The sequence below is a fragment of the Stegodyphus dumicola genome, chromosome 10, assembly GCF_044657685.1.
Source record: "Stegodyphus dumicola isolate Sdum_Otavi_A_Nest chromosome 10, ASM4465768v1".
In the NCBI taxonomy this organism is placed as follows: Eukaryota; Metazoa; Arthropoda; class Arachnida; order Araneae; family Eresidae; genus Stegodyphus; species Stegodyphus dumicola.
Window position 1 is genome coordinate 175,416,096 of NC_140777.1, and position 12,336 is coordinate 175,428,431.

Below are 12,336 nucleotides of genomic sequence, written 5' to 3' on the forward strand. Positions count from 1 at the left end.
ACTTATTTCTGTCTCTAAATCTTTTCTTTAATAATATATGCTGATCTGCATACTTTAATATTAAGATATAATGGTATTTAGATTCTTGATATTGCAACTCTGTGTCTGTGTGTGCGTGCATAAATGAATGAATGAAGATGTCTTTATAGTGTTAATTCTATGTTATTGTGAATAAACAAAATCAATTGTGTATCAATCAGTTTCCAGATTTTTTGTTCCGATGGAGAATTCATTTCATATTTTTCATATTTTTTTTCATATTTTTTTCATAATTCTTTTCATATTTTTTTCATAGCTGCTTACCACATTTCTGCATGCAGCCTTCGTAAAACTAAAGTAATATCTTCTTAATTCTAAGTCTTGTTTTCTCATAATCCTTCTTGATCTTTCTTATTTTTCAATTTTATAAGTAACAGGCTACCTTAGCTGTCTTATAAAACTGGAAAACAAGACAGATTTTTAACTGGAAAAGAAGACAGAGCTTTCATCTGGAACATCATTTTCCCCAATATTAACTGTGCCATTATCTAATATTTCTATATTTGTAAAAATTGAAATATTTTCATCTGTAGGAATTGGCTATATGAAATTTCCAAAAACGATTGACTTTATCTTCCTTTGAATAACTGTCAAAGGAATTTTCTTCATTTCGTAGATGAAACTTGTGTTTTATTTATGAGTTAATTAAATCAAATGCTTTGCTTTCAATTATTCAGAAATACATTATGCAAGACTAACATCAAGAAATAGCTTTCCCAAGCTTTCTTGATTTACTTGCTATATAACTTCTGCCTTGTTTCGTATAGATATGAATTACTGTAGATGGAAACTGCTGTGGGTGTTTTCTGCAAGTTCTGCTTGAGACAGCTGAATTTTTTTTTATGTCCCTAAAATTTGCTAAATTCAAAATCTTTGACACTGGAGAAATTTTAGTTATTTTTCCATTTAATTTTCAGACATCAGCTAGTATTTCTTACCAGGTTGAAGTGCTTTAGCCCATTTTCTGAGAGCATACACTGTTAATTTCTATAATTGATTGCTGATGATGTTATAAAATAGTTATCATTTAACTGCTGCTAACAACTGAATTTTAACGAATCCATATATATGTATGTGCACCTCTGTTGGAAATTATATTGTAGTTTATTTTGTTATGCATTTCTATAGGAAATGGTAATTTTGCCTTCTTTGTAGAAGTTTTAAAAATTATAATTATATTTCATTTAGTTGCTCAAACAGAATGCCATAATTTTTTATTGCTATATTTTTAAGCAGAGAAATTTAAGAGAACTCTTACATCGCAAATAAAATTCACTATTTTTAACATTTTTCATAGCATCTGGATTTGAAAATATTAACATATTTTTTTATCTATAGCAAATAATGCATTTTTCTCAGTTGCTTACGAGGTGATGTGTTTTGCTTTTTTTTAATCCATAGTGTAGTTTTTTTCCTAAAGTTAATACAGAATTTAATTTACCTTTCAGAGTTAATTGAATATATGTATATATTCTTTCCAGTTTTCTCTGCGTATTGTATGTCTTGGTTAGGGCTAGGAAAACATATTTTTTTCTGAGTGAAAGCTGTTTGTGACTTTTTTTGATTGGCTGGGAGTAACTAATGAAAAAAAAGATTGTGGATTTCATTTTCTGCAAAGGAGCTATGGATCCATATTCTGGGGGGGGGGAAATTTTTTTTTTTTTTTTTTTTTTTAGTCTAGAAAAGAAACAAGGTTTTACTGTTCTTCACACAATGCAATTATTTCCAGGATTTTTATTTCAGAGTGAAATGCAGCTTTTATTCTTCATCTCCTTAGTAATCAGATTTAGCATCTCATAGAAACACTTTCTGTTTAAGTGAAATTTTGCATTAGTGATAAAACTTAAAAGCATTTAAAAAATCATGGGATGTCGAAACATATTTTAAATGTAGACTTTTTCATAAACCTCTAAAAGTTTATGAATATACCAAAAGGTATGCAGCATTAGAAGAAGTATGTGTAAAATATTAAAGAGTAATAAAATTTCTTTCAAATATTTATTTTTTAAATGATAATAGTAATGATAATATAATAAGTCCTAAAATTTTGTAGACATGTGATGTATATGTACTATTGCAATGCTGAAGGCTACCTTAGTTCGTAATTCTTTTTAAAATCTCTCATTTTATACAGGCCCAACTTAATGATGAAAAAGAAGATGGACCTCTAGGCCCAGCGCTTACTTTGAAATATCTAGTGTATAAAAATCTTGCTACAATATCAAATGGAAAACAAGATTATCATGCTGCTGTAACATTTTTCCTAGAGGTATTCAATAATTGTTTCAGATATTTGAATTTAAATATTTTCATAATTTAAAATTCTTTATAATGTATGCTACACTGTGCATTCCTCCTTAAAAATTGGTATTTTTTTAACATTATAAAAAATAAATAAAAATTGAAGGTCAACTTTATATCCTTCATCTGAAGACAAATTATATTACTATAATAATAATTTATTAAAATTTGTATGGAAACTTACATACTCCTTAAATTTTGGAAATGAATGTTTTATATGGTGTGAAATGAAAATCTGGCACCTGGAGCAATGTTATTGAAAAATCATCATTAATTTAGTGTACTGAATTTTCTTATAAATAATTAACATTTGGCTGTATATCATAACCTAAAATTATGCAATGAAATTATGATTTATTTATTTATTTTTTAAATTTATTTTTTTTTTTTTTTATGTCTGGAATGGTGATAGGCAGCACAAAGCAAAAACAAATGTAGCACCATTTATCTAGGAAAATACTAATACAAATGTTAAAACCTATGATATTAGACTTCTGAAAGCATTAGGAAAAACTGAATTAGAATTAATGTCATTAACCAAAGAAGATACATTTTTGTGAATGTGAAAAATTTCAAGAAAATTGTTTATAAATTGCAGATTATAAAATGAAATATCTTATTGTTTATGATACAATATATATATTATATAATCTATATACATCTTCTTGTTTTATGATTTGAATGAATTTTATTTTTACTAACCTGGATGTAAATTCTTGTAGTCTGTATTTATATGTTTCTTCATGCTATTATTATTTAACAATGGTCTTTAAAAATTTTTCTGTTAAGTTTGAATTTTTAGCACATGTAGGAGTTAAGAATATTCTCTAAAATTCTATCTGAATAATTTGTTGGCTTATTTGAGTAGGTTAAAAGATGTATTTAAACTATGTGAATTTTAGTATTAGATAAATTTTAATTGTGATTGTCTGTAATGTGATACAGGAAAACATGTAATATCTGCTCTTCAGGTTAAAATTCTTTCTGCTACTTGAAAGGTGCTTCAAAAATTGCAAAATTTGATGTGTTTGCCTTTATTGTTATTATTATTTCCATCCCATTTTATGCCTGTAAAGCTGTTCCATAGTTTTTAACTCTCCTGTGTTTACTGGGAGACTGCCAGTTTTTCACCACATCCTTTGGTTTCCAGTAGATCATCTAATTTCCTTCAATTTCAATTTTATTTTTAGCTTAGGAAAATATTTCCCAGGCAATAAATGAAATGTATTGACTTAATGAAACTTAAATTTGGGAAAATAGATTCCCCACCTCTGTTTATTTTCAGAATAAGTCTTCTTACTAAATTTTATTTCATATTAATTGTATTTTTACAATATTCTATTGAACTTATTAAATTATTATATTTACTCATATAAATACCATGTATATCAATTACTAATTTTATTTTTATCTCATTTAAAAGTACTTTGATAACTATATAGAAATAAATATAAAAAGAAATTTTGTTTTTTTTAGAACTGAGTGACTAAATTTATTAACAAAAATTGTACAAGTTCTGCATCATAATGCACAATTCTTTAATGTTATATGCAGTTAATTCTCATAATGACTTCTAATATTCTACAGATAAAGGCCAATATAACTAACAGTCACCGTAACAAAAATGGATTTAATATATTCTCATCATATGGATTGTTTTCATAACCTTTGTTGTAATGGAATAGTTATGGTAATGTGTGGTTATTGTGGCAAACATAGACTTTATGAAGGAGATTATAATTGTCAGCTTTTTCAGCTTATCTTATGCAGATAAGGAGGGAGGAGACATAGTTGAAGAACTTCTCAAATTTTATAGTTGGAAATTTTGGGGGCTAGACTTGTTTTTTCTGATATGAAGAGGAATACTAATAGAAATCTAAGTCCCTCTTTGTTTGTAGGCAAATAGTCCTCAAGTGCTTTGCCGTATTTAAATTAATCTTTAAAAAACAATCAAACTAACCCTTTTCTCTTGACAAACTGAATTCTTGAAAATATATTTAACTGTACCTGCAGCAATTTTAAAGTCCAGTATTAGTAAGAAAGTTTTTTTTTTTACATTCTTTAAACAAGGTAAACAGATATTAATATCTTCAATATTTTGGCTGTCACACGACACTTTGAAAATTGCAAGGGCAATTTTATAAAAAAAATTTTTTAAAAAGAATTAATTTAAAATGTATCAGCATTTTTTCTGTAGTTAAAATTATGTTGTGGAGATTTATGTTTGTACTTTTTCATCATTTCTGTTTATCTGCTGTGTTTTAATATTTTTGTATTTTTAAAGGCACTCGAAATTGATGCCACGGATGTCAGCATGTGGTATCGAATGGGAAAAGCTTCTATAAATATATCAAATTATTCATTGGCAAGGTTGTGTTTTGAAGAGGTAATACAAATATGTCATTCATAGTAATATTTTTTGTGAATAGGAATTTTTATTTAATGTAGAATGCAAATATTGACCAACAGGTTTATAAATTTGGTATGTATTGTTTATAAATTTAATATATGTTAAAGTATTTTTTGTAAGAAAAGTTTATGAGCAGCATTTATGGATTTTTTAACATTATTTCTTTTGATTTTAGGGCCTGAAGTGCAATCCTAATCATTGGCCTTGTCTGGATAATGTCATTACTGTCATGTATACCCTTAATGATTATGCAAGTAAGTTAATGTTGTATTTCAGATGTTTAATAAAAATGCGTATACTTTCATAGCTTGTAGTTTTTTTACCCATGTTTTTACCTTTTTTTTACCCACTTGAACTAAGATGTCCAAAATAAGTAAATAATACAAACAGTGTAGCAAGTATCTAGAGTCTAGAAAGTTTTTTTTTTTATTTTATTTTATTTTATTTTATTTTATTTTATTTTATTTTATTTATTTATTTTTTTTTTTTTATTAATTTAAGCATACTGAGCAACATTTGCATATCTAAACTACTTTATAGCAAATCTTCTTGTTGCTATCTTTATTCATGCATCATTATTCCTAAATTATTCATTATTCCTAAAGCATTATTCCTAAAGCAGTGCCTTGACTTCTTGTTGAAGTCAAGGCACTGCTTTAGGAATATATGTCAGTAACTCATTTTGGCATTGATTTTACATAGGGAAAACAGATTTTTCTAGGAAATGTTAACAGACACTCTTTAGATAAGGTCCCTTAGGTGATTTGCCCCCAAGACTTGTGTTTTAGTACCTCTTTTCTGAAAGTTAGTCACGCATCTTCAATAGAGCTATGTAAATTTAAGATTTCAGATTCCATAACTTAAACTCCCTGTTGGAGAAGTCAGCTGCTGGTAGTCTGCAGAGTATGATGATTAACATTATTTTGCTGCAAAAGCAAATCTTGTTGAAGTCAAGGCACTGAAACAATAAATACTTATTACTTGGTACCTCTGTGCATTAATTGTCTAATTATGAAATCTAATAATTGTTGATACTGTTGTAGAGTTCCCCATTCTTATTCTACTGAAGTAAATGTTAAGCGACTAGGGAACTGTTAAGCGACTTATCGCTAGTTCAAATAACAGAGGTCTTAAACTCAAGAAGGGTTAACTACTCTTTATTTCACTCAATATAAGATGAACAGTGGGCCTCTTTCTTTGGGCTTACAACATAGCTTCCACTCGGGCTTGAAATCAAAATAAGAGCTAACTTAGAACTAACTAAAAGAGACTTAGCTGAAGCTAACACAAATATATCATAGTTGGCCTTTAATTTAAACTAGCTGGTGAGTATCAAAATGCATGTAATATACAGCCGAGCATAACCACTTCTAGAGAAGCTTAGCCCGAAGGCAAATGCATGCTACTCAGGATTCCTAGCTCTCTCTTTTTCAAAGTAACTTGAACCTTTCTTTAATACTACTTCTAACTTATTTGCATTCAATGCAATTCTAAAAACTCATTCTGGTTGGGAGTTATAGGTGAGAAACAAGAATTGATAGGAAAAGTTATCTAAATTAAAGTAATAGGGGGACCGGAAAGTAATGTCGATTTCTTACATTAAGTTCACATGAATAAATTTTTAACACATTTTTATTTTTAATCAATAATGTAATCACCCTCGTTATCAACAATCTTTTGCCATCTAATGTGCAGATTTTCAATCCGGACCGATAAAAATCAATTTGTTTTTGAGTAAAATGTCTCGAGAGAACATTTTGGACATCATCCAAATTTTCAAATTTTTTGCCACTAAGAAAATGTTGTAGGGATCCGAATAAATGGAAATCCAATGCTGCAATATCGGCCGAGTATGGTGGGTGAGTATGGCAGTACTTCCTACCAGAATTCATTAATTTTTTCCAGTGTTCGTCTTGCACAGTGCGGTCTTGCACAGTGCGGACTTGCATTGTCGTGTTGCAGAATGACGCCTTTTCTATTGACAATTGATATTTTTCGATTAAAAATTGGGTCACTCCATCCTATTGTTCACATTAAAGGTCTACATTAACGGTTTCTCCAGGTTTCAGCAATTCAAAATGAACAGTTCCTCGAATACTCCATCAAACACCCAGAAGCTCCTTTTCGGGATGTAAACCCTTTGTAACCCCTATTAAAGCTGCCTTTTGCATTTTTGGATTATCATATAGGACCCATTTTTTGTCTTCAGTAATCAAATGATCAAAAAAACGGTTCTGTATGGTGCCGTTGAAGCAATACATTGCATGTGATGGATCAGTTGGCTTTGTTCTCTTTGGACAGATTATGGGGGACTCAAACACCTGCTTTGCTTATTTTTCCAGTCTGCTTTAAATGTTCTTGGATGGTCGACCAAGGTTGGTTAAGAGTGTTTGACACGGATTTGCTTCCACTTCTGCCCTTAGCATGTTGTTGTCAACATGCGCAGAAATGACATTACTTTTCAGTCCCTCTATCAACTGTTATAAAATTAAAATATTCCTCACACTGTAAGTAAAATATACCCATACTTGCTCAGTGGCTGAAATTTTAACTAATTCGGATAGTTTTGAATGATTTTTTTCATTTCGTCCACAGAAAGCTACAATCAGTACTTCCATATAGGATTGGGAAGTGCCTTTCATCATCTCATATTGTTTCCGTCCAGGACAAAAGATTCTAACCCCATGTAAAATGTTTCTGTGTTTCAGTTTGAGTCAACAGCATAAGCTTAGTTCATAATATGTAGCTTGGTGTTAAATGTTCATTGTGGCCTAATTCATTGTTTCCATTCATTGCTTGTTATTATAGCTTCTAGGAAATCGAAATAAGGCAAGATAGTGCAAAATGCTGTCTGCCATGAAAGTAGTTCTTAGAGGCATATTTCTTTTGCATTAACCATGAGAAAAGTCAGTTTTCTCTGATATCTGAGAAATGATCTGTAATATGCTTTTTCAGGTTCAATTTCCAAGCAGTCTATCATATAGGCATTCCATTCCATTTCAATTTTCCTGAAAGATTTTTTTAGGTGGTGATTGGTATCTTCTCATTTATGAAGCTATTAACAGTGCAGATATGGCATCCAGCATTACCCATTATAAGCATATTCACTACAGTGCAAGAATTTGCATATGTGGGCAGGCAAAAATTGGTGAATATTGGACCACGTATATAAATCAGGGTTCGTACGGTCTTTAAAAGTCCATAATTTTTTCAAAAATGATTTTTGGTCCTTAAAAGTCCTTAATTTTGGCCAAAATGAATAAACGGTCCTTAATTTTGCTCATTTGACATTTCTTATCATTTCTAATGATTGCCATTCTCAGTGTGAATTGTGATTTCTCATGAATATGGAATTAAAATTACATGGCTCTTAACCAATCTGTTGGCGGATTTGCGTTGCAAACGATTTAAAAAAAAAAAAAAAAACAGCTACCTGAACGAAAGTATCAGTGTCTGATTGGCTATTCACCCAATCTTTCAAAACAGGTGTTATCCATAAATTTAGGCAGATTTTGACGAAAGTATGAAGCCGGAAGTTCTTTAAGAGGTGAAAGTGATGATGAAGGTGCTCGAGAAAAAAAAGGGTGGGGGATTCTGAAAATATTTCCCAAAATTAGAGCAGTCCCAACCTGGAAGGCCAGAACCCTTCCGACGCCAATAGGAACGAGAAGCCTGGAAAGTGCATTTTCAATAAGCTGTGGCCTCATCAAGCTGACTACAAAGACTGGATATTGATGGATGACAAAGCTTTTAAAGCTAAATGCGGTCTTTGTCTGAAACAAATTGAAATTTCTAGAATGGGAGAGTCAGAGCTGAAAATTTACATGAAAATTAAGTTTCGTTTTATCATTTCAATTTGTTTTTACATGGTTTTGCTTAGCTTAATTTCTGTGTTTGTTTCAATTAAGCCATAAATTAATTTTTTTATCACCTTCTACGGAGTTTATTCTCTTTTGCACATACTATATGTATGGGATATCGGGATTATGAGTTTATTTCTGCAGATGGTCTGTTATTGATTTCGCGGGAAATCTGTTGGCTCCATTTCGATTTTAGTTCGCCAAGGGCAAATTCGGTAACGCTAGCCAAGTAAAAGTGAAGTTCGGAAATACGTTTTGAAACTTCAATAGACAATTAAGTATTTGGTTTAATCCTATGCTGTTAATAGTAATGCATTATTTTTGCTAATGGCGATACAATTATTAGTTGAAAACAACTAACTAATTAAAAAAATTTTAATATTTTTAAAGCTGAAAACAACTAATTGAAACTAATTTTCCTGAATTAACTAGACGCAAAATTAACTTTCATGAATTACTAAAGTTATTGGGTAGAAGTTTAACTGAAAATATACATTTCGTATCATATATATATATATATATACAATATGGAATATATATATAATACGGAATAATAATTTATTTCCTAAACAATATTGATTAATTGATTATATTATTTCCTAAGTTTAATTAAAGTAGAATTATTTTAAAAGAGTGAATCCATACTGTTAAGAATGTTTTAATGGGGACTGGAATTAAATCATCATGAAGAACAAAATTTCAAATGTAAAAGGAAAAATTAAAAATATGTAATCATTGTCATTGATCGGATATTAGTTGACTTTTCAAGGGAACAAACCAACTCCCGTTCAATGAACAAATTTTTAATATAACATAGTAGTTACTTCTACTTCTTTTTCTTGCTGCCACTGTTTGCATTGAAAACGGACTGTCTCAACCTAATTGAGATGCAAAATCGAAACAATGTTACGTCATCTGAAAAGCCGATTTGTGCCGATAGCTGATTGGTTGCCGTGAGATGACGTCATTCCTACTTCTGCTATAAGTATCTCGAGTCGCTCTGGCTCAACCTGCCTTCTAGTTCCTGGTTTACCGGCTGGTTTGTGAGCGGTTTCCAGCCCCTTCCAAAGGATGCCTGCAGTCCGGTGAAAGGATGCCTTGATTCCAGTTTACAAGATTATGGTTCCAGAGTGAAGTTCTTCAGTTCCGGGGGCTGTCCTGTGAGTGACTGCCGTAGGCAACGTCCACGTTTCTTCAAGGAGGGTGGAATTAAGTGCAAACTGCGTTAGGCCGGTTTTAAGTGGTTTCACATTTAAATTTTTCAGGTGTTTTCTTGACCATTGATTATGGACTTATGGAATGGGTACCCTGCTTTATTTTTAGGCGGCATAGTCACTATTTAGGACTTTTTCATTTTTTTTTAAAATTTGTTTGTGTAGAATGCCAGTGTTTTGGAGTACAGGTAAAAATATTTGATGAATGATGATTATGTTATGTTTTGCCTAATACTCTAATATTATTGAAATTTATTTTATGTGTTTTTATTTTTTTATTATATTGTTAATAAATTTGTTAAGTTCAAAATCTTTTATTGTCTTCAATGTCTGCACAACATAACTCAGGGAGCTTTCATTGCTACCACTGCTAAATGTTTAATTTCTTTAAACTTTAAACTTTGCTTTAGCATCATTTATGATGAGGGAAAATCTAATGCGCATGCGTAAAGCATACCCCTTCCCTCCAAAAAAAAAAGCCCTAAAAAATTGGTTGGTGGAAGCTTTAAGGTCCAGATTTTATATCATTCCAGATATTGGATGTCCGGATCTCGGACTTTGTACTGTATATATATATATATATATATATAGTAAAAAATGTATATTTTCAGTAAACATTTCTTATTACATATATATATATATACATACATTATGTATATATATATGCGATACTTAATTTTACTAATGCCGTGCATGTAATGCCCCTTTTAGGTGCAAAACATCTCTCCCTTCTCAATTGCAGAGTTTCTTCTAACAGTATCATGAATTTTGTCAAATTAGAAGAACCATCTACTTCAGGAAAAGATGTAACTGCTAATTCAACATCAATAAGTGTAGAAAATAATAAAATCAATTCTTTTCTTTTCAAATCTGAAGTTACAGATGCAGAAACATTGTGGGCTTTTAAGTGCATCAAAAGCCACTAAATGCATCAAAAGCCACTCTTTTGAATCGTGCGATGATATTGGGCCGTTATTCACTAAAATGTTCCCGGATAGTTCCATTGCAAAACAGTTTTCATGTGGTGAAAAGAAATGTGCTTATATCTGTTATTTTAGTCTTGGCCCTTATTTTAAAACTTTGTTACTAAAGCATTGTAAAAATGCTGAGTTTTTTACGAGGGCCATCCAGGAAGTAGATTACGTTTCCGTCTGTGTCCACTAGGGGCGGGGCTAGCGCGGCCATCTTGGGGTCAGAGCGTTGCGCAGCTCAGTCTGCATCTAGCCGTGCTAGTGAGAGGTTCGTGCTGTGCTCCGTTCAGATACTGTGACGGTTTGAAATGTCTGCGTTAATTGAAAATCCCGCGAGGTGCGCTCAGTAATAAGGTTTCTGACTGCAAAAAACTGTAAACCGATAGAAATCTATCGGCAGCTTCGTGAAGTGTATGGGGACAACATTATCACTGAAGGTGGAGTGCGTCAGTGGGTCATAAGATTTCAAAATGGCCGAACCAATGTTCACGACGAAGATCGAAGTGGGAGACCCAGCATAGTGACCGCCGAACTTCTCGAAAAAGTCGATGCTAAAGTCCGTGAAAATCGAAATTTCACAATAACGGAACTTTCTTTGAGTTTTTCACAAATTTCGCGAAGTTTGTTGCACGAAATCATCAGCGAAAAGCTTGGTTACCACAAGTTTTGTGCAAGATGGATTCCAAAAATCTTGACAGAGGACCACAAAAATCAGCGAATGGCTGCAGCGTTGAACTTTTTGGACGCTTACCATAAGGATGGTGACTCTTTACTCGATCGCATCGTTACTGGTGACGAAACATGGGTGAAACATGTGAACTGTGAAACGAAATTGCAATCAATGCAGTGGGGGCACACAAGTTCTCCCCAAAAACCCAAGAAATGCATGCAAACAATGTCGGCAAGGAAGATGATGGCGACTGTTTTTTGGGACAGAAAAGGTGTAATTTTGGTGGACTTCCTAGAAAGAGGCACTACAATAAACTCTCAAAGGTATTGCCAAACTCTCCAAAAACTCAGAAGAGCAATTCAAAACAAGCGCAGAGGAATGTTGAGCTCTAAGATCTTGTTGATTCACGACAACGCCCGGCCCCACACGGCAAATGTCACTCGTAAAGTTCTTGAATCTTTTAAGTGGGAGTTGTTTCCTCATCCGCCGTACAGTCCCGACCTGGCGCCAAGCGACTTCCACCTATTCCCAGCAATGAAGAAGTGGCTGGCTATGCAGCGTTTTGATGACGACGCACAGCTGCAAGAAGAGGTAACGAAGTGGTTGAAGGCGCAGGCGGCCGAATTTTTCGACGAAGGAATTTCCAAGCTCGTACATCGCTACGATAAATGCCTTAATTTGTATGGTGACTATGTAGAAAAGTAGTATTTGAGTGTGGCTTTCATCTGTATATAATAAAATTTGTTTCCTATACTTTGTTTATTTTTTTATTCCAAAACGTAATCTACTTTCTGGATAGCCCTCGTACATTACTATTTGATGAGACTTTTAATCTGACAAATCAAAAGAAGCAACTAGATATTCATGTGAG

The 12,336-nt window shown here is 32.0% G+C and overlaps 1 protein-coding gene across 1 annotated transcript in view; it reads left to right on the forward strand.

Annotated features, from left to right (window-relative positions):
* Positions 1–12,336, forward strand: part of LOC118206141 (calcineurin-binding protein cabin-1-like) — a 195,928-nt gene that overhangs the window by 21,861 nt on the left and 161,731 nt on the right. Inside the window, exons 4-6 of the mRNA XM_085825897.1 lie at positions 2,174–2,308; positions 4,625–4,726; positions 4,926–5,004. Of these exons, the coding sequence (XP_085682023.1) occupies positions 2,174–2,308; positions 4,625–4,726; positions 4,926–5,004 (316 nt within the window). The remainder of the gene's footprint in view (positions 1–2,173; positions 2,309–4,624; positions 4,727–4,925; positions 5,005–12,336) is intronic.